General features: G+C 40.9%; 1 protein-coding gene across 13 annotated transcripts; it reads left to right on the forward strand.

Annotated features, from left to right (window-relative positions):
- Nucleotides 1–1,628: 1,628 nt before the first annotated feature.
- Nucleotides 1,629–21,592, forward strand: LUC7L3 (LUC7 like 3 pre-mRNA splicing factor). Of its 13 annotated transcripts, XR_012663404.1 has the most exons (14): nucleotides 1,632–1,856; nucleotides 8,535–8,601; nucleotides 9,605–9,644; nucleotides 9,878–10,022; nucleotides 11,317–11,391; nucleotides 11,480–11,584; nucleotides 12,705–12,866; nucleotides 13,348–13,631; nucleotides 14,165–14,325; nucleotides 17,726–17,851; nucleotides 19,379–19,519; nucleotides 19,625–19,730; nucleotides 20,150–20,215; nucleotides 21,062–21,592. XR_012663404.1 is itself a non-coding variant. In XM_075111474.1 (13 exons), the coding sequence occupies exons 1-12, from the start codon at nucleotides 1,758–1,760 to the stop codon at nucleotides 20,172–20,174; spliced, it is 1,428 nt and encodes a 475-aa protein (XP_074967575.1). In that variant the 5' UTR covers nucleotides 1,629–1,757; the 3' UTR covers nucleotides 20,175–20,215; nucleotides 21,062–21,592. The 13 variants fall into 13 exon arrangements, 9 of the variants coding, with proteins under 9 accessions (XP_074967575.1, XP_074967574.1, XP_074967576.1 ...); XR_012663402.1 differs by lacking the exon at nucleotides 20,150–20,215 and having other exon boundaries at nucleotides 1,629–1,856; nucleotides 12,687–12,866; XM_075111474.1 differs by lacking the exon at nucleotides 17,726–17,851 and having other exon boundaries at nucleotides 1,629–1,856; nucleotides 12,687–12,866.
- The last annotated feature ends 898 nt before the right edge of the window (nucleotides 21,593–22,490 follow it).

A 22,490-nucleotide genomic window follows, 5' to 3' on the forward strand; every position in this document is an offset into this window, starting at 1 on the left:
CAAAATCCATTAATGCCTCAAAGAAAAATAATTTTTAAAAAATCAACGTCTGCCTGCAAATCAACTGGAAAGATTACTGGTAATTCCCGTAACTCGCATTACTTCCTTTGAAAAGCTGGTATTGTTCTTTGCGGATTTGTCCTAAACCAAGTTATGCATGAGAGAAGCGCTGGTAAAAATGTCACAACTATAAAAGGTCAAAATAATAGTTTCAAACTCCAGCCACACTCCTAGGCATTCCTATTCCAGCCCGCTCTGTGCCGGCATGCCGGGGAACCGTGCAGCAGCGAGGCTCCGACGTACCCGTTTGCTTTCCTGATGCGCCTGGACCAACATAAGGCAGCTGAAGCACAGCCCAGTTCTGCCCCCGTTTCCTAAAGCAAACACCCGCCTCCCATCCCGCCCCCAAACCCCAGGCTGTCGGATATTCAGACTGAAAATTCACACAGGTTGTGTGGCGCTGATTTCAGTTACACTCTTCCAACAGTTCCAGTGGGTTGTTAAATCACTACAAAATTGCAAAGCTTGAAAGCGCTTGGCGGTGCCTTCCAGCGCTGCGTAACGGCGGCGTTACGGGGAGATTTCCCACAGGAAACTCCGCAGGTAACGCTGGCGTTCGCATGAAGCCCTCGGGGATTCTGAGCAAGGCCACCGGGAACCCTGTGGCTTTTACAGGATCAGCATGAATACAGACTTGAAGCTCTTAAAAAATATATATAATTAAAGATTTGAAGTAATTCCATGCACTGAGGATGTTCAAAATGACTTTGAGAAACTGGGAAATAGTTGAAAATCAGTATGTGAAAGTAAAGATGAGGTATGTATTGGTACCAATATGATATATAATACGATTGGTATGATATGATAACAAAAAGTACCAATACGAGGTACATATTGATACCAATATTCACATATTGGTATGTGAAAGCAAAGATGAGGTATAAAGCCACGTCTAGAAAGGAAAAAAAAGCCCAACACAATGGGCAGAACCTCATTCCAAGATCCATCACTAAGGTTAGGTCTGAGGGAAGTTAGCTCTAACCCTCAGGTTTGATCTGATGGAATTTTTTCCCTGCAACGTGTGGGTAGAATTCCTGAGGGAACCCCCACTGCTGGAGGCGCTCAGGGGAGCACCAGCCGGGCTCCAGGGATGCTCTTGGTGCCTTTGCCCCTGCCAGGGAGCAGAGGGGACCGTGATAACCCCCGAGCTGCCGCCCAGGCCTGCGTCCTCCGCCATGAACAGCACCACGAGGCCTCCCACCCCAGCACCGAGCACCGGGGCCGTGACGCCCTGCCGGGCAGGACACCGGCCTGCGCTGCACCCGGCGGCCCCTCGCGGCCACCCACGCACCGGTGCGGTGTTTCTCTGTGGTGTCATTTCCCGGTGGCGGTGCCTCCTTGGCACCTCCTCGCCCACCAGGCCCCTCGCAGCTGCCGTGCGGGCGACGACACCCCCCCAAGGCCGGGTCGCGGGAAGGGGTCCGGCCGCGCCCCAGGTTTTTTCCCGCTGCCATCGCGAACCGGGAGCCGTCCCGGCACCGCCGCGGGTGGGCGAGGGGCGAGGCGAGGCCGCCGTCCCGCGCTCCGCCAGGCCCCAGAGGCGGTTGAGGCGCCGCGCGGTGCATTGTGGGCAGGGCGAGGAGCCGCGCCGCCATTTTGTCTCTGTCAGTCTCGGCGGCGGCGGCGCGGTCGGTTGGGGAGGAGAGGCGGCGGCGGAGCCGGTGTTTGGCGAGGGGGGATTCGGCTAGGAGGAGACGATGATATCGGCCGCCCAGCTCCTAGATGAGCTTATGGGCCGGGATAGAAACCTGGCCCCAGATGAGAAGCGCAGCAACGTGCGGTGGGACCATGAGAGCGTGAGTGAAGCGGAGCCGCCTCTTCCTCCACCCCGTTCCCCTCTCAGGGCCGGGGTTTTGCCGTGGCGGCACGGACCTACGGCTTCTCCCGGCTTGGGGGCGGCAGCGGGGGTGGCGGGAAGGGGCGAGGGCCTGGGGGGGGCTCCCCGGGTCTGGCGGGGGCGCGGGTTGGGCCCGTGGTGCGGAGCCCGCGGGGCTCCTGCATGGCGGCGGGGCGGGCTGGGCCCGGGCCGTTGCGCGGGAACCGCGGTGAGCCTTAAAACGAGGAGGAGGAAGCGAGCGGCCAGGGGGGAGGAGGATCCCACCATAGCAAGGCTGTGCGGGAGGGCTGGCGCTGTTGTTTGGGCTGCCGGGAGGAGAGAGGCCTTGTGTTTGGGTGGCGGCGTGCGGCGGAGAGGTCGTGGTTGCCGTGGCGTGTTCTCCGCGGAGTGTCGGTGGACGGGAGCAGGGGCTTGGCTGAGATCCCCCGTGGGGAAGAATAAAAATAATGTGGGGGGTGGGGGTGGCGACTGTGGAATTTTGCTTTTCTGAGTAGAGGCTTGCACGAAGGGAGATGAGACGGATGTTAGTTCTGAAGATGAGTATCTCTGGATATCTTCCTGAGTGTGGTATTGGGGAAGGAAGCAGAGGGGTGTGCAGCGGTATGCGTACTGACTTAACTGGTTGTAGCACAAGGAGGAACCCTAAGACTTTTGAAACAGAGGATTTTTGCTAAGAAAGCTTGATTCCTTGTGTACTTTCTCAGTCAAAGGAATTCTGTAGCGCCTGGGGAGGGTAACCTAAACAGTGCTATTGTTTAGTAGTACTTCTGTGTTCTTTGTTAATGTGGTGATGGGCCACCCACCACCCCACTTGGTGCCACACATATTTAATGAATAAATCATAAATTTTCTGCAATAAATAGCTCAAACAGGACTTAACGTTATTATTATTACTGATACTGCGATCATTATTATTACTATTAATAATAATTTGGAGTGGGGTTTCTCCCCAGGTATGGTTGAGCTGTAATGAGTGATGACTTTTAGTGACATCCATCACACTCGTATTGTAAGTTATTTCACAGAAAATCAATGGTAGTTACGAAGTTCCTATAGCTGCTGCTTTGGGAGAGGTGAACGCTCTGCTGAAATACTTCCCTCCCTCTCCCCCCGTTCATGATACCTTTTTGAGTTATGGTATATGTTGAAGTGTCACAGTTATAACAATTTATTTATTACCTGTGTGATAAGAATTTCTGTGGTTTGAGCTGCAAAGAGCGTTTAGCTCCTCCCCTCTTTATCATTTTCTTGGGATGTTGTTAAATTGGGAGGAGGTAGAAATGCTTGCTTTTGGCTGTTCTAAATTGCATCTTAATCACAGAGGTTAGAATTTCATGTTTTCAAACAAGAGTTATGTTATTTTAAAGGTGGCTAATACATGTTTTAATTTGTCTTGGAATGCATGAGATAAGGACACATATCTGTCTTGCCTTAGATTATGCAAGTGCAAGGAACTACATGGGTAAGCTGTGCACATTGGGAGGAAACTGAGTGCAGGAAGTTTTCATGCTTTTTTTTAAGGTCTTTCTAGACTTCTTAACGAAATATCATCATTCAGTTAGGTGTTCAGTTACCTGTTTTCTTTGGATACTGAACTCAAGAAGGAGTTATTCAGCTTTGGAAATACAAAGTAAATAGCTTGAGCTATGTTGGTCCAGACAGACTAGATAGGGGGTTGTTTGGGTTTATTTCCTACAGTGAGAAAGACTACTTTTTCTTGGGATTTTGTTTTGCCTCGTTCTGTTTAATCGAGTTCAGGTGACTTTCTTGATCTTCAGATGGGTAAAGCTTCCAATTTTAGGCTGAAGAGATGGACTGTAACCATAGGAATCTCTCTCTAAGCTGTTGTTCGGTTTTGTTGTTTCAGAAGCAGGGTCTTGTCTCTTCTTCCTGGTCCTCCTTTGACAATTTAGAAAGTGGAGAGCTGTCCTGTGTCTGAGGCCAGCGGGAAGTTCACAGGCTTAGGGTTGAGCGTTCAGTCTTGCAGGAGCTGCTGCTGTTTGCTCTGCCCCTGCTTTTATTTATGAAGTTTATAGGGCCATAATTAAATGCAGCCTCTCTGAAAGGAATGTATTCCTAGATTCCTGTAGTCAACTGACATGTGTTTCGGTTTGACTTCTGCATCACCTAAAGATTACATTTACAGTGCTGACATGTTTTAAAGGACGGGAAATGCAGATAAGGTTCAAATAGTGACATTAATTCATCTCCTTGATTGCTGTTTTGCTTTCCAGATGAAATACATATGCTAATGACATCTCTTGTAAAAATAGCCGTATATCAACATGTAGTACCCATACCAAAGGTTAGGGGTTTGTCACATTTCATCAGTTTCAGATATGGAAAGTTATCAAAACATGTTCATCTCTCTTTTCTTTATCATTGGTAAATTGCACTTAGGTGGGTATCAAAAACTATATGGAAGGTGCGATGAAATACGAGATAGGAGTAGGTTGTTTTGAAGGTGTAAAAGCAGTGTGTGCAATAGCTGAGCATTTATTTGCAGTTCTAATGAAACATGTTGACCATGTATTGTAAAGCATTTTGTAGAGCTTAAGTTCTTACTGCAACAACTTACTTTGACATGATTAAAGCCTTTAATCTTAAAAAAATTGAAATCCCAGTGGCAGTATATTTCAGTATTGCAGCATGTCCTTAGATGATCAATTCTGGTTTTGGCATAAAGGCTTTCTGTTTCTGTGCAGGAGGAAATTATTAATGTCATATATTTTCTTCTTACTGTCATATCTGTAGACAAAGTATATTTCTGGAACAGTAACTTTATTGATTCACGCATTCTTGCTTTAATGTGCCACCTATACAAAAGAAGTTCATCTGGAAACAGCAATTGCATAACAGTTCTGAGGCTTTTCTGTAGCACAAGAAAGCCCAGCATTGACTACCCCTGCTTTGTATAAGGCTTGGAGGTTCTGATGATGGTTCTTTCAAGGTAAATTCAGAATTTTCAGAAAGCGGGGAGATGTGGAGAGCTGTTGTGGACAAATGACTGTGAGCATGTATTTCTGATAGGAATGCAGTTTCTCAAAATGTAGGTTCTGTATTTAAGTTAGGATTTGATGGTATTGCCTATTTATGATGTATTGCACTTTTTAATGCCAAATTGGTTTGCATCTAGATAGAATCTCAGAACTTAATCCTCCAGGGGGTGAGGTGTGGAGGACTTAAGTGTTACTTGTTTTGGAAGAATGTTAGTAATTGAAGGTTATTTCAAAGAGTGGTATTTGGGAGGAGGGCTTATGTTTGTTTGGTCTTGGGTGGGTGGGCATTGCTCGTAAAATGCCTGATGCCGGTGAACTTTAATGGTTTCAAAGAACTCATCTATACAAAGGAATTTTCAAGTTTTTGGTGTGTAAGCCACAATCTGCTGGATTTTATCTTCAGCCTTTTTAGTAGGAATTGTCTGCCTAAAGGAATTTGTCTACGTAATTGTTTATTACAGTTATACTGTTACCTGTCTATCAGTAACTAATTTCTTGCAGAAGAGGAACGTGTTAATGTAGAAGTATTAATGATACAGAACTGTCAATAGTTTCTTTATTCAGGAAAGCTTTGAACTGGCTCAAACTCTGGAAGACCTAGGCATTCTTGCTGTCAGCATAGTCAACTTTGGGGTGAAGGATGCTACTGTCCCACTTCCAAGTGAATTTGAGATGAAGAAGTGAAAAGTTCCAAGTGTCCACCTGTTTTTGTTCTAGTGTCTTGTCAAAATGTGAGACCTAATGGCTTTGAGACACAAGCTATGGCAAATCCTGCTGCAGTAGTTTGACAGTAACATTTCTCTCTGTTCCACCTTCTTGGTAGCAGAGCCATCAGAATAATTTGGCAAAAAGGAGTAAGTGCTTGTTGCCTGCATGGGTAAATATCTGTACTAAATTGCCTGTTGCTATTTCTGCAAACGCGGAATGTATTTCCATATTACTTCTGACTTGTGCTAAGTGCAGCACTCTGATAAGCCATGGATGAGTAGTGCCATTTGAAGCATATCACCTCTGTTTCAACCCTTTAATGGCTCTGGGATGCTTCAGCCATTTCTTGGCCCTTTCTGTTCTTGCTCATCATTGAGTACTTAAGATGGATTGTACGTGCAGCTGATGGGCATCTACAGCTTGTGAAGGCACATGTACTACACCATGAAGCTAAGCCAGAACGATACCTTTCAAGATAGTGGCAAATTCTCTCAAGTAATGTTTTTCTGTTGAAGTGAAATCAGTTGAAGAGCATAAAGAAATAGGTATGAGAGAGGGAGAAAATTGCTGCAGACACACTAGTCTGAACCACTCTTAAGTATTTGTCTGCAGGCTGCCTCTTAGGAGAGCATGTCAAGGAATTCACTAGGTACCACAGCATCCAGAGCTCGTTAGGAGAAAATTACTGCAACTTTTCAGTGTGTGTGGTTTTAGTTGTTAGGGTTTTTTCGAATATATAAATAATTAATACAGCATGTGACACATGTATAAGCTGTGCATTTTAGTATTGGTCACTACAGTTTTTGTCTGTAACTGTCAGCTCATAAAAGGAGGCTTTTCCCAGCAATGATGCTTCATAAAATAATTGTAATTATTTCTGGTGTTGTGTCTTTGTGGTTTGTTTCTTTTCCTTCATCATACTTCTGCCTCTGATTGCCTTTGCTGTTTTTGTTGCTACTTATTTCAAAACTGTTACAAGCCAGTTTGCATAATTTTTGACCTTATAAAAGGTGTTCTACAGCTCGTTGTTTACAGCATAATATGGTCAGACTGTTATTATTGTGCCTTCTATGTCTTAGGAAACTCTCTAATCCATCCCAGAAAGTTTTTGAGGAAGTGCCTTTTCACTGACCCTAATACTTGGATGTGAGGATGAGAAAATGGAGGAGAAAGAATGTAGAGAGAAATTATATTTCTATTGACTAGTAGAGGAGTTCATCCCAAAACTGCTCCCCTGAAACAAACTTGATAATAAAACAAGGGTCATTGCAGCTTTCACAGGAGAGAGCAGATTCTGAAAACAGATTTTGTCCAGGAACATTCTCCTTGCTTCCTGAGAAGAAAAAAATTTGTGATGTTGTGTGGTGTTTTCTTAACTGTTCCTGATAAATTGCTTCAGATAGGTGCCACAGTGCTGTAGCTGCAGGATCATGGGAGAAGTATTCAAATTATATAATAAATGAGATTGTTTTGTTTTTGTTGTGTCCATGGTTTGTTAGTAGAGAGCTTGATTGTTTTTCTGTGTAATCTGTAAAGCAGTCAGTCCAGTTTTAGCTTCCGTGTTCTGATTTGCAGTCTGGCAGTTAGCATGGAAAAATAAATCAGACTGATCTAATTTGATCAACTGGTGTCACAGGCATTTCAGTGAGATGTTGGTGTGGGGTAGGCTTTGGATCTTTCTCTTCACCCCTGTTTGTTAAAATACTTCAGAATGTATTTTAAGAAATAATGTGTTGCAAATCTTTGTCCACAGTATATGTGAGACTATTCGATCTAGGTTGACATATGCAGTAGCAGTTACTAGATTTGCCAAATATTAGAAACTGGTGTAACAGAAAAGAGATATTAGAAGAATGTCCAGGCTAGTTTTGGATTGACAGTTAATGGCAATCACATCTAGCAGAAGGCTCTGTTGAAGAATTAATTATTTAAGATTGCTTATGAAGTTAGGGGCGAAAGTATTCCTGATTTTATCTTTCTGACTGTTCTGATGGATAGACAGGAGATCTTTCTGTGTATGAACTCAAGACCTGACCAACTTGGCTAGCTAAGCCCATGCTCATGGGTGAGGGTAAATAATCTTTTTAACAAAAGCTGGTTTTATCCCATCATATGTTAAGTATTTACTGGCTGGGTTTTTTCCTAACCTCCTAGTGGTATTTTTCTGTTACCAAAAAGAATCTGACTTGCTAATGTAAAAACAGGCTATGTAGAAACAAAACAAACCCCTTTTTAGTTGGCAGAAAACCAGGTTAAAATGAACGTCCTCTGTGTCTGCCTTAAGAGGATACAGTGTCTCTTTGCATATCATTCTTAAAGTAGGGATTTTTAAAAGCCTTGGAGTGGGGAAGCCTTTGGATAGTCATGGTGTGTGTTCTTCAGGCTTTTCATTGACATCAGAACCCTTGAGGCAGTACCTGACATTTGGATGCTGATGGCTCCAGTTCTTCAAGGCAGTAGCACTGAAGAAATGGAGGCTGAACACAAAATTGTCGTAGGCAAGCTAAGAGGAACTTGCTTTCATGCTTGTGTGGCAGACGTTCTCACACCTTGTGGGTTTTCACAGTTAAGGAATTTCACAGTAACTTTTAAAATAGTCCAATCTGATTTATTTCCTTTGGAAGTATCAAATACTGTATTGTATTTACAAATAGATGACACTTTCCTGTAATCTTAAAGACTCAGCAATAAATTAAGAAATACCATTATTGCAATAGAAAGTAAGACTTTTGGTGTTTTGGCATTAAGGTGCACCATGTGGCACTTACTGCTTCCAAGTGACGCAAAGATAGAGGGTGTACCTGTGTAAAAGTTTTGCAGTGTACAAAGGGGATTTTTACGCTCTATTTTAGAACATAGAAGTGATTACCTAAGACTGCGAATTCATGAGGAAAGAAAGTGATGCCTGTTTCTTTCTTCTCTTCTGTCAGGTTTGTAAATACTACCTTTGCGGCTTTTGCCCAGCTGAATTATTTACAAATACCCGTTCTGATTTAGGTAAGTCTATAAGCCTTATAATTTTTATTGACTTAAATGTATTTACAACCGAACTTTGCAAGCAAACTACATTTTTATTGTTTAATGCTCTGTCAAAACACTTTGAAAATAGGGTTTCTTATTTTTAAAGCCTTGCCAGTGATATAGTAGGTTAAGAACAATATTTATTTCAGATCCTACTTCCTCTAAGTGAAAAAACTTTTTTCTTACAGTGTAAGCTGAATTAGTGGGTATGCGGGGGGCTTCTCCTCCTGACGTGCAGACATCTGGTTTGGTTTATTCTACCTGGGCACGGTTTTAACTTATTTTTGTGTGAGCATACATTTTTGAGCTTCTTTGTATTAGAGACTTCTTTTCTATAATAGTTATTCCTGAAGGCCATCTCTAAATTACTAGTGGCTTTCAAGCAATGGTGTGCGGACAACATGTAGTTTGGAGATGGTGACTAGGAAAAACAGGCTTCTTGTCTTAGTGTTAATTTCCAGGTCCATTCAAGAGTTTGATAGGCTGGGGAAGGTGGGGAATTTTAACTTGACTACCTTCAAGAACTCAGGCCACATGCCTCCTAATCTTAATTTTACCCTGAAGAGCAGCATTTTAATTAGCCAGTTCTTTATTACAAAGAACACTGTGTGGAGCTCAGAAGGTGCTTGGTTAAACTACCCTTCATACGTGGCTTGATTTTTTTTTTTTAAGGCCCAGGTGTTAAGGTGGTATTTTGTTTGTGTCATTTTACCAATACAGAACTTGATTGGGAAATTCTGTTTTATATGAAAACTTCAAGTCATTCAGAGTCTCCTTTGGTTTTACAATTATTAAACCGTATTGGCATTCTTTTTCTTTAATGTGTTTCAAACTCCAAACAAAGGAAGCAGAAAGGCAGGCATAAAAGTCCCTGGGAAGTGTTTATAGTTCTGTTCTATCATGGTGCACAAACAAATGCTGATAGTGTGTGTATACAACATTCAAGAACGCAAGCTTAAACTTTGTGTGGTCTTTTTAGGTCCTTGTGAAAAAATTCATGATGAAAATCTACGTAAACAGTAAGTGTTTTGGTTGATACGTTAATGCAAATAGTGTTTCTAGTATGCTTGAAATGTCCTAAAAGCAATCCAACCCTGCAAAGCTAATTGCTTTTTGATTTATGTAAACATTTATTTAAATGCATAATATTCTCTTACCTTGAGCAAGAATTTATAACATTGTAGGTTTCGTTATTTATTTTTCATACATTATGGAGTGACATGAGCTTTCATTTTTTTAAATACTTTACCAGGTATGAGAAGAGCTCTCGTTTTATGAAAGTGGGATACGAAAGGGACTTTTTACGCTATTTGCAAAGCTTACTTGCAGAGGTAGAACGCAGGATTCGAAGAGGCCATGCTCGTTTGGCACTGTCACAGAATCAACAGTCTTCTGGGGTGAGTCTGGAAGAATCAATGAGGGAATTTTTCCTCTAGATAGCCTCTAGGTAGCGTCTTCATGTTCTCTGTACTTTGCCTCTTCAGGTGAAATATAGTGTTTTCCAGATGATTCCCATTAAAGAAGTCTCTTAATCTGTTAGCCAGCAGATTGCATCTAGCCCTGACAGACAAGTCAAGTGGCTTGACAGTCAGCAAGAGTCCCTCTCTGTTCTCCCTGTCTCTGTTTCCCCAGAATCAGTATCTGTTCTTTGCCCTGGAATGTTAATCCTGTGAAGTGTTGTCTTTACCCTGTTAACCTCAGTTTACCTTCTCTCCCTTAGCTGCATATTCTTCCCTCAGCTAGTAAGCTGTATCACAGTGATACTACTGAAGTAGGCGAGTACTGGGTCTTGCAGCAGCTCATGGAGCTAAATCCCCCTGTCAGCTGCCATCCTTAGGCAGTAGCCTCTTTCTGCTCTAGCACCACCACTTTAAGGCAATGATGGAGTCACGGATGTGTGAGAAAGAAATACTTATGTGGAACTTCTGTCAGTCCCAAGCTGCATACTAGGCAGCTGTTGATGAAGAGCTTAAACTGACTGGGAGAAAAATTTTACATGTTTACTCCACATGTTTTTTCTTGTCCCCTGATTGATTTGGAGTAGTGACTGTGGCCTGTGCTCTGAGAGTTTCCCGACTACTAGGGTAACCTTGCTCCTTTTTGCTGCCCCAGTTAATTGTTCAGTGCGAAGTCCGGTTGCTTCAGAAGGAGCTGTGGACAGTATCTCCCGTCAAGAGAGGTTATTGTCTGTGGAATAGAGCAAAGGTTGTGAGGGAAGCAGATATAAGTCTCTTCCAGCAGCCCACAGAGAGGACGCTACTAACAAGTACATTTTGGTTAAAATTAGATTATTTTTGCACTGAAGTTAGATTTCAGAGCCCACGGAACTTTTAAGTCATACCTGAGTGTCTGCAAAGATATGTAGTAGCTGCATGGTGGTTTCAGAGTTCAAATTTAGGACTTTGAATTCAGATGTCTTACCTTTTGTGGACTGGGGCCTTGAACGTTTTTGTTGATTTAGGAGGAATTAGTGTGACTAGAACTTGCTTCACTCAGCAAGAGTGGAATAAGCTGTGTTGAGTGTTTTACATTAGACTAAACTATTATTAGTAGGTCTTCATGGGAGGAGAGGCAGGAGGAGGTTATTTGTGAAGTGTCTGTGGAATATGAGAAGACATACATTCATGTGGTTTAAAGGGTTCATTGGTTGGTTTGTTCCAGTTAAAATAACCCACTTGTTCTGTTTGGCAGGGAGCGGGACCTACTGGTAAAAATGAAGAGAAGATTCAGGTGTTAACTGACAAAATTGATGTACTTCTACAACAGGTGAGGGTGTTTTACCCCCAGCAAGATAGATCTCTTGCTTTTGTTACTTGATTAAAAATGATAGTTGAATTTTTTTATTTTCCTTTAGATTGAAGAACTAGGTTCAGAAGGGAAGGTGGAAGAGGCACAAGGAATGATGAAACTTGTTGAACAGTTAAAGGAGGAGAGAGAATTGCTGAGGTCTACAACTTCAGTAAGTAATGTGTTTGTCATTCTGTCAGACTTATTTCAAAATTCAGTGCAACAGTATGTTCTTAATAGCCGTGTCCTTACACTGGAGGCATGCAAGTTCTGTGCAGAGTTTAGTAGACAATAACATGACATTTAAATGTGTTAATCCAGTGTGGTGATTTAGCATGCCACCTTGAGAGTGGGTTTCATGCACCCAAATTATGAAGTAAGTTACACAGCAGTCCTGGAGGTGAGCTTGCGTCTTACTCTAGTTCAGGTCTCAGTTAAACTCTGCCAGGTAGCCTCTGTGATATTATTTCATTGAATGGCCAATCTGACTGTGTTACAGAAGGCCCTTGTGTTAGGGCTGTGACTAGAGATTGGCATCTCTCTGACTTTGAGAGCTACAGAAGCCAAAGGTGATGTGTTAGTAGCAAATTACTGCGCACAAAGAGGAGCTTATGTTTAACATTATATTTTGGTGTTTAATGATATGCTCAAATTGTGATTCCTGTTTTATTTTTTAAAAGTTCTTAAATGTTGCAGGCCGTAGTGTTTGTGTCCATACTGTATGATTCATGAACATTGCGCAGCAATGATCACTTGGGTGTATGTTGAAATTCCAGTGTATTTCTTGTATGCCTTTTGAAACAGGGAATTAATTTCACCACCATCCCTTTAAATAGAAGCCCAGTGTTCCTTTTTGTATTTCTTCATGGGGTGCTCTAGCCTTTTCATTCCTTGAGACATTCCATGGTTATTCTGCACCTCCAGACATTTCAGTTGATGCCAAAGTAATCATCTTAAGAGAAAACTGATTTTTATTTTCCTTAACCCCAAGATTGGAAGGAGGCTGCAGATATGGCTATACACATATTAAGCCTTTGCAGTGAGGAATTGAGTTTGTTTTGTGTTTTTTCTAATTGACTCTTTCCTTCTGACGTATGTGGAAAGAGTGTACGTAGCCTATTTTTGCCCTTTTCATCCTAGTAGATGCAGTGCTCCAAAGACAAAGCATGCTGTTATGATTTTCTACTTTAACTAGTGCCTAGGATTTGACAACAGTAACAGAATTCTAAACCTCTTCACCGGCTTCTGGCTAAAACTTTTCTTTTGCTTTATAGAATATTTTTCTTTTGCAGACGATTGAGAGCTTTGCAGCCCAAGAAAAGCAAATGGAAGTTTGTGAAGTTTGTGGAGCCTTTTTAATTGTAGGAGATGCACAGTCCAGGGTAGATGACCACTTGATGGGAAAGCAGCACATGGGTTATGCCAAAATAAAAGCTACTGTAGAAGATTTAAAAGTAAGCATCTCTTCAGTTATTGAACATAAAAGAATTGCTTGGAGGCTTCCTGTGCTAAGCAGAAGGCCATCCAGTGGACTTTTCCCAAGTGCGTGAAATGCTCCAGAGATGGTATATAAAAATTAAATGGAATCCCACTGCGTGTTTAGCATTTTGCTTGCACTGATATTCTTTGTCATATGTGTTTACACTAGATATAAGCAAAGATGTAAATTTAGGTGGGAATTTTTTTGTGGCCTTTGTAAAGAACTGCAGTGTGGCCTCTGTTCTTGAGAATGACAAGCAAAAAAGTTCTGCAAGACAAAGGATTTCAGTTTCTGGGATTTTTAGAAAGTGCTTCCATGTAGGCCGCCCTTTGGGGAAAAAAACCCTGAAATACCTTAAAAGCTTAAGCTTCTGCATCCTCAGAATGTAAAACTAACTTATATTGAATGATTTATCTTGATTAATCTTAATTTCTTTCTGTGAACTTTTTTTTAAGGAAAAGTTAAGAAAAAGAACAGAAGAACCTGACCGTGATGACAGGTTAAAAAAAGAGAAACAAGAACGAGAAGAGAGAGAGAAAGAGAGGGAACGGGAAAGAGAAGAGCGGGAAAGGAAGAGACGACGTGAAGAAGAAGAAAAGGAAAAAGAGAGGGCTCGTGATAGAGACAGACGTAAAAGGAGTCGTTCACGGAGTAGACATTCAAGCAGAACATCTGACAGAAGGTGCAGCCGTTCACGAGACCACAAAAGATCAAGAAGCAGAGAAAGGAGGCGAAGCAGGTATGTGTGTGTATTTTCATGTAACTTTCCAAAACGTAGAAGTCTTGTGAGGACTCGGTCTGTCAGCCTGGGTCATGTCTCAGATTTGTTAGCTTCACTGTTCTTATCTCTAAGCAAAGACATACCTTACTGGTTCTAAGGATAAGCAAGTTTTGCTGCATGTTCACTGACTTCTCTCCATTTTTGGAAGTAGATGACACCATTGCGATGGAAGTGGTCTTATGAGGGGCCTTTGAGTAGACAAATATTCCCAAAGGACAGGGTCTTGTTTTTCCCTTAAGTTGGTCTTTAACTCATAGTAGTGGATATTTTTAAGCTGTATGGTTGAATGTTTGGGTAAATGAAGAAGGCAGTATGAAGCCAGGTCTTGTGTACTGAGAAATATTTATATACAGTATGCTGAGGCTTGTTTTAAATATTTATTTTCTGTAAATAATTGATGTATTAGAAAGTGCTACTGTTTTACTACGATACCTTCCAAGTTAGAAAATACCAGCTGACATCTATATTTTTGAAATTTTCTCAACGTTAAGGAGTCGTGACCGACGAAGAAGCAGAAGTCATGATAGATCAGAAAGAAAACATAGGTCTCGCAGCAGGGACAGGAGACGATCGAAAAGTCGGGATCGGAAATCCTACAAGCACAGAAGCAAAAGCAGAGAGAGAGATCAAGACAGGAAGTCAAAAGAAAAAGGTATGTCTGTTTGAAAACAGTTCGTATCAAGTTCTGAAACTAATCTTTCCCTGAAGTCTCAAAAGCTCTTAGTCTTCCAGTGAGTAACTGAAAGGTCGTCTTAGCATCAAATCAGATCTGGTTTTATAAGCTGTATATGTTGCTGTTAACCTATTTGAAGCGCGTTGTTCATTCTAGTTATTGTTAATGCACATGTGTGCGTACGTACACCCATGTCCACCTCTTATCTGTTACAGTAGTTACTAAAAGCTTACCACTTTGTATGCAAATTAGGTGTGTGAAGATTTTGATGTATTTTAAGACCTGTTTGCTGTTTACCTTTAGTAAAACCGAAGCCTGTAATTAGATTTTTTCATAAGAGTGAATATCTTCTGTTCCTACTGTTAGCAGATATTTCTGTAATCACCCTTTGCTGGTACATGTTCTGGGCAAGATTGGTAGCTGGTTTTTCACCTGTACCATCTGTCACTTATCTGCACTATCATGTTTCCTTTACTTTCCTTTAACAGTGCTTTTAAGGTTTTCTTCTAGTCTATGAATGCAGTCCAAGATAAATCTTGCAGAATTTCTGCAGCACTCTAAATTACAATTTCATGCCCCTCTCCCCAGTTCCCTGCTATTCCCCACCATCCTTCCCCCTTGCTTGTTTGGTGGGCTTGTTTGTTTTGGGTGTGGGTTTTTTGTGGTTGGTGTTTTGTTTTTTTTAAATGAAGTGAGATTTGCCTTGTCAGTATTCAGGTGAGTCTCAAAGGAATGCTGTATCAGTCCTTGGAACACTTTTATAGCAGTACATGCCATGTACAGCGGCATTGATGGTGACTCACTGCTTCATCAAAGGCTGGTGTTCAGAAGCTTTACCTTTAAGTAGGATTGAAAAGAACTACAGAGAGAACACCACAGATTCACATTCTGTGGAAAGATACTAATTCACTATTATCGCTGAATTTCCCCCCTTTAAAAGTCTTCTGAAACTTCTGGAGGCCTGTAATACTAACTTCTGGCTTAAACTGCTGGCTCTGTTGGGGTGCTGACTAATGTCCAGTCTGAAACAGCCACCCCACTTCATTATTAGAGCTGACCGTCAGTAATGGATGAAACGCTAACGTGATGTTCCTGAGGTCCTTCGGAGACTCTCGGGAATGAGAGGTGCCATGTGCATGTGTCTGCATTGCACTGGCCAGTTTGCCCTACCCTTACCTTTCCACGTTTATCCAGCGGATTAGTTCCCAAAATGTTGGTAATCCTTCATGTATTTTTCTTGCCTGACTTCCCTGGGCCATTTTAATTTTTCTGGTTTATACTGCGGTGCATCTTTAGTATTGATTCTTCTGTCATTTTGCTTTGCCCTTTATAAGCAAGTGGGTTTTAGCTGATTGCCCACTGGCAGTGGAACTGATGCGTGGTGTTCAAACTCAGTCGGTATCATAGCCTGTATCTGTCCATTTGTGACTTTATTCCTACCTGATATTGTGCCTTTTTTGCCTACTTTATAAATATTTCTGGTACTTAGTCAAGAATGTCCTATGCAGTATTCTGTGTGTATCTATGCATATAAATAACTGTTCTTATTTATTCCATTTTGGTCTGTTTTTGGGCTTAATGGCTTTTCAGTTCTTTCCTTAATCCTTCCATAAATAGAGGAGCTAGTGAACTTTCTTCAGCATCTCAATATTTTCAGTTTTAACATGACTGATTTCCTTGCCGGCCACTTTATTTGCTGCTTGCTACTTTCTTCCTCCAGAAATGAGAACAGTGAGGTGATGCTATGAGCTGTGATGGAAATTCCACCTGGGAAAATCAGTTACTTTTTTTGACTATGTGATCATAATATTTGTAGGAACACAAATAGGCCTTAGAGCAGGACTGTGATGTTGAAGAAGTTTGTGTTCCCTTTTGTTGGGAAAATCTTTAATTAAAAAAAGAGGGAGGAGAAGAAGAAAACCCCAAACTAGTAGTATTTAACAAGCAAGCATTGAATTTCTACAATGAAGCTGTAAACACCATTACGTCTTTGTTTGCAGTGTGGCATTGTAGGTAGTTAAGTAGAGGCCCATATATCTGAAGCATGTGGCTGGCTACCTGCTCTACTGTTTGCACAAAGCCAAGTAATGTAGAGTTAAGACTTATTACATTTACTGCTCCATTGGGAATATTGGCTTCAAAATGGAATTGTTTTTCTCTCCGCCATTGATCTGTAGTTATAAGAGTAAGCAGCAAAGGCCTGGCTGTAAGTACTCATGGTAGTACCTTTCACTTAGATTTCAAGACTATAGAGATTCACTATAAACATGAATCTTAACAGGAGAAAAAGCAAGGCACAGTTGCCCAAGACTTGCCTACTGTTTCACAGTAAATCAGTGCCATACTTTGAAAATTCGGAAGCCCTGGCTTCTCGTTCACTAAAATGCTATGAAATAGAGCGACCTTTAAGATCGTAAGAAAAAAAGTATATGTAACAATGGAGACACTTAATTTCTGACTCAAGGTTCAGGAACAGGGATACATGTGCTAAAGGAGGGAGCCTGCCAGTCATAAACACCAGCTGAGCATTAGCTTTAATATAAACCAGCGGAACGCCACTACTGTTCAAGTAAACTGACCTCAGAGTAGGTGGAGTAAATAGGGTTTTTTAAGAAAAGAAAAACATCTGTTCTGGCAAGTACCTTCGTTTTATGAGGGGTTAGTACTGGAACATGTCTCCAGAGTACTTTAACATGTCTCTTTAGCTTCCTTAATCTGGATTCATATACTGATATAAAAATAATTATATTTGTGATTGTGTTTTCCTGTTAGTGATTAAACCTCAGCAAATACTGTCAGAACACCCAAACCCTCAGTACTACTGGATATTATATTTGACTGATTTTTGCATTCTCTGAACAGTAAAAACCATTCACATTGTCTTGGTAAGAATTCTCACAAAACACCTCTCAGTTGCCCACACGAACTCAGTCAGAAAAATGTGCATGTGTCGAATCAGGAAGCAAAGTCAGCGTATGTGATTATACCTAATAGATCGCAGCTGAAATAATACACACAGTTTCAACAGCAGACTAATTGTATGTGCTTTTAAAGAAAGAAATCCTACTGACTGAAAATCCAGTGGAGGAACTTAACTGCTTGCAGATACTCCAGGAGCTGAAAGAAGTTCAGTTATTGGACTATTTGTTGAATACACTTTCTCAGTTCTGCTTGGCAAACTGGAGGTTTGCTATGGTAAAACTATTTTAGCATTAAAATTTTTAGAAGAGTTTCCTCTTTCATACCACAGTTAAATAGTAACTTTTTAACCTTAAACAAAATTATCCTTCCTGACCAAATTCAAGAAACAAACACAACAGAACAAAACCCTGCACACTGCACATCCATAGGGCTATTAAGATCTACCATATCTACATAGGACAGAAGATAAGATTATTGGACTGACTACTAGTCCTCTGCGGGGAAACAAGACTACTATTCCTCAGTGGATCTACGTGTGCATCGGAGATACCTATAAGACACAAAAAGAAGACTTTTTAACAAGGTTAGTTAGAGTGCAATCTACCTGCGGAGTTGCAAAACCGAGGGCAGACAGATACAAACCGATTAGTTCTTCAGCTAGCTTTTTGCCATCACTGCGTGCTTTCTCCAAGCACCGCGCAATGGATGTGCTGCTTCAGATGAAACCTCAGCAGTAGCGTTCCTTAGGCAGCCGCCCTCATTTCCGTGTGGGGGCTTTACCCCCCCCTTTGGTGGTCGGTTTTAAAACAAAGAAGTTGGGATGTTGCTTCTCCTTTTAAAGCTTAATTTTCAGCTTTGACTTCTAGACTATAAAAGTGTGTTATGCCAGTCTAGGTGATAACGTTTTTTTTAAAATAGCTTTTTCAGAGTGCTCGATCTGTGTGCTCCTGTGTTGGGGATATATATATCTAAAATATATATATTATTTATTTTAATTGCCCGGATAGCAAGGAATAATCAGAAAAAAGAGCATGAATGTTGTTCTGTATGGTGACATCTGAGAGGTTGGTTTTTCAGACTTTTTTTCTCTCTCCAAGGTGTCTTTACTCATCAAAGGTTGACTATTATGGTGTGAAAATACAGAAGCAATTGATATTTTTATGAAATTTGCAAATACTGAATTTACGGATGAGACACACAGCTCTTAATACTGAATGTTTTTCTTCTCATGGAAATATTTTTACTTCTGGCTTCCTTCCTTCTTTGGAGTTTATTGAGGAAAAGATGAGTTTTTCAGCAGCATAGCAAACTCTTCAGTCAGCTTTCTGATTCGTGATGGAATTGTGGGGTCCCTCCCATCTTGCTGTTCCTTTGGAAAACAGTGCTTTTTATGTACCTTCCGAACTGTCTCCCTAAACGTTTTTAATGAGTGGATTATAAATGACTGCTGTTTTTATAAAACTAAGAATTAATAATGCTGACAAGCAGGCAGCTTCTGTGACCTACTGTACAGTGAAGTTAATTTTGACTTGTCACTGTGACCCCACCTTCAAAGCTAGCAGTGCTTAGTATTGTTTGTTTCCCCGAGTATTTGCTAGTTTGGGGTTGCTAGTTTTTTTTAATTGGCAAGTATTGATTTATTTGGGAATGCACTGATGCATTGTCCCATCGCTCTTTTCTGATTCTCTTTTCAAGAACTGTATGTAATGAGAATTGTAAACCAAAGAAGGCCGTACACATCATAAATTAAAACTTGGGGACAAAGAGAGTCCCACGATAAGTAAGGAAGCCACGTGCTGTGATCACACGTTTGCCTAACTTCTCGACTGCCTCTTTACCCCCAGTTTCTCTATTTCAACAGACAGCTGAGTAGCTGCCTCTGCTAGGTCTGTCCTTTCTCCTCTTTTCCCCACCCTGTGCTGTCCCCTCTGACCTTTTTTTACCCTCTCCATTCCAGCACGGTAGCCTGAAGCCTATTTCTGTAACTTTTTGACTATTACTGTTATTGCTATTGAAAGTAATTGTCCCATTTTGTATGCAATATATATCTCACATGTGCAATGTTTGTTTTTACTTTGAAATCCATGGTCAATGTCTTCTTTCATGGCAGAAAAGAGGGGATCTGATGATAAAAAAAGTAGTATGAAGTCCAGTAGTCGAGAAAAACAGAGTGAAGACACAAATACAGACTCGAAGGAGAGTGATACTAAGAATGAGGTCAATGGGACCAGTGAAGACATTAAATCTGAAGGTGACACTCAGTCCAATTAAAACTGATCTGATATGACCTCAGATCAGGCAGAGGTAAGTGCATTATTTCAAACTTTGATTAGGGCTTTTTGTTACTGTTTAACAGTGCAGCGTAAGTATGCACAGATGAAGATGGAACTAAGCCAAGTAAGAAGACATACTAAAGCACCTTCTGAAGGAAAAGACAGTGTAGTCCTGCAAAACATTTTGAGGTACATTGTTTTGTCTCAGCTATTTTGTAGCAGACTCGTGCCCCCATTAGTGTGCCTCTTTGGGACATATTTGTAATATAGCCACCATAGAAAAATTAATTATCCTTTTTTTATTTTTAGGGATTTTGTTATCGTTTTTTTTTTTAAAAAAGTTGAACTGTTTTTGTATTTAAGTCCATATTGTGTTGGTACATCAGCAGAAACTTTTGCTTTAATACTTAATATTTGAGGCACATGTTGGACTACTTTGTTTTCATATAAACTGCTAGTATTTCTTTGTCAAGGATGTTTCTAGTTTTTTTGCTTTATTGCCTTGCATTCTAATGCAGTTTGTTCTGTAACTCGAGAGCCAGTAGCATTGGATTGATGGAAGTGTAGGGTTTATGAATTATTGCAGCTGACTACCATACCTCACACAGCGTTGGTGTTGTGAGCGGCCCATGAAAAGCCAAATTAAAAATCAAGGATTCAGTCAAACTAAGCAGGTACTCATGCCAGGTACTCCTTTCTCTACCCACATCCATGTTTGAATGCTGTTGCCTGTAATCTTTAAGCTTACTGTTGTGTTTTTGATTTTCGAGATAGTGAAAAGGACTTTTTGTGTATTGTGTGAATACTGTAAATCTGATGTTAACAGAATGGAATTTTCTTTCAACTGTATGTAGGGATGCAGTGCTGCCCAGAATTAGATATCTTTAAAGCGTTTAAAATGCAATAAACACTACATAATAATCGCCTTGTTACTTTCAATGCAATTCAAGTCTTTAAGAGGTATGTGTTTAATATTTCCTACTGTGTAGGAGACTTTGCAGTCAGCCGTAGTACTGAGAAGTGGAATGGCTGATAACAGACTTCTAAGGCAAATGTAAATACAAAGAGAGATGCCACCAAATGATTACAATGTTCACGGCAAGAATGTGTGCTGAAAAACTGTTTGTTGGAAATGAAACAGCTAAACAATAGGAAATACAAATACCGTATTAAAAGGAAAACTTTCTTTCCCCGCTCTTGACATAGCTTTCTTACTCTTACAGAAGGTCTTTAGTTGTATTCCTGAAATAAGGAACTAACAATGGAGAGTACAGCTGATAAATGAGCTTCTTGCAACATAAATTGTTACTGTAGTTCCATTATTTATGCTAGGAACTCTTAATGTTGATTATGAAACTATTAATGCTATGTTATTGCTTCTAAAGCCAGTCATGTTCGATGTTGACGTTTTTGTAGAGTTAAGGTGACAGCTAACAACTGGGCCAGTGTGTAGGAATGGTAAAAACTCTGTGCTCTTAATGCTGTCTAATTGTTTGTTTTCCCAAAATTTTGCATTATAGGACTACTACGTGAAGAGTCTGCGAAGACAGCGGAAGACAGCTTAAACTGAAGATCTGCTTTAAAATGAGGTGAAAGAAAGCTGTAGTGGCGTAGAAAAATATAAAGTTGAGTTAGAAATTTTTTTTTATAAAATTTAATTCAGGACTGGTGTTTCCTCCCAGAGTTCAGAAAGATGTGTTGATAATAGCACATATGCTACTGAGAATATAAGTCCTGTATCCTTTTTCTTTTTCTTTAAGACTTTTTAAGATAAGAAACCAACATAACCTGAACACATGGCTTGCTCAGTGTTTAATTGCAAGTTTTCATTCTTGGACTTTAAAACACAAGAATAAATGTTTAGTATTTGTGTGAATCGAACTAAAATGAATCCCATTTTTACAACTAAGCTATTCCTAGCTTCTTGATATACGAGAAATGGAAATAAAGCATCTTTGAATTTCTGTTACAAATTTGATTGTCTCTGTCATTGAACGTTTACTATTACGTAAGTTTCTTTCCTAATAAATCTACTCATGTCTTCAAGCTTAGTCCATTAGTTTGGACGCTTAGTTATTCTGTGGTGTTTGTGGGTTTGGGTTTATTTTTGGTGCCACCAGTTAGTATTTCATTTCGAGCTTACTTTTTCAGCGGTTAGACAGTGGTTGGAGTCTGTGTCCCCTAAAAAGTGCAGCTTCTGCTGCAGTTGGTGAAGAAATTACAGAAATCTCACGATAAAAATGTCGGTCAGACTGCCTTTATATTTGCATTGTAGTATCGGTTTGGAATGGTAGTTAACATTAAGCATGCACAGTCCGCATGTTACAACGGATAGAAGGGAAGAGAGCCGTCCCTTACGCTTTCTTGCGAAGCTGTAGTGCAAGCAAGCGTGGTCTGTTGGAAAGGAACTGCAGCGTGTACTGGTCAGCAGTAGAGACAGCACAGGTGCTGCAGCACTGTGTCTGTGAGGCGCTGGATTTTAGGGGAAAAAAAAAGCATTATTCTTCATATTAGTATTCAGGACTCGACCGTACGTGTAACTCAAGTCATACACGGACAAAGCACTGCTGTAACTTGCTGCTTCTAGTTTTGGTGTGCCTTGTACCGTCTGTTTGTGGGAGCACACTCGTAGAAAGGCCTGTGCGTGGGTCCCTCGGGAGCAGGGTGTGCTGGCTTTTTGATAAGGAGCGATACCACGCGCAGCCAGCCATGTTCCCTCTTGGCCTTTTATCGGTCTAAAGCAGGCACCCATACAGGGGCACGGGGGTTTGAGACCGGGTGGTGGGTGTTTTTGGAGAAACTTAGATTAATTTTTCTTGTTAAGTGGGAGAAAGTAAAATTGTAACTAAGTTCTAATTACAGACACAGCATGAACAGCCATTCCTTTTGAAAGCTGTGTAAGCGACACGAGTCAGCTCCTATATGGATGCATTACTTCTGTCAGTGGCT

Source organism: Phalacrocorax aristotelis, chromosome 16 (genome assembly GCF_949628215.1).
Source record: "Phalacrocorax aristotelis chromosome 16, bGulAri2.1, whole genome shotgun sequence".
Lineage (NCBI taxonomy): Eukaryota > Metazoa > Chordata > Aves > Suliformes > Phalacrocoracidae > Phalacrocorax > Phalacrocorax aristotelis.

Bases quoted from the DNA above. Each gene is read 5' to 3' on its own strand.
- LUC7L3 (XM_075111471.1), top strand. From the start codon at position 1,758: ATGATATCGGCCGCCCAGCTCCTAGATGAGCTTATGGGCCGGGATAGA. The intron at 14,326-19,378 runs GTATGTCTGTTT...CTTTCATGGCAG, and splicing joins CAGGAAGTCAAAAGAAAAAG to AAAAGAGGGGATCTGATGAT. The intron at 19,520-19,624 runs GTGACACTCAGT...ACTGTTTAACAG, and splicing joins TGAAGACATTAAATCTGAAG to TGCAGCGTAAGTATGCACAG.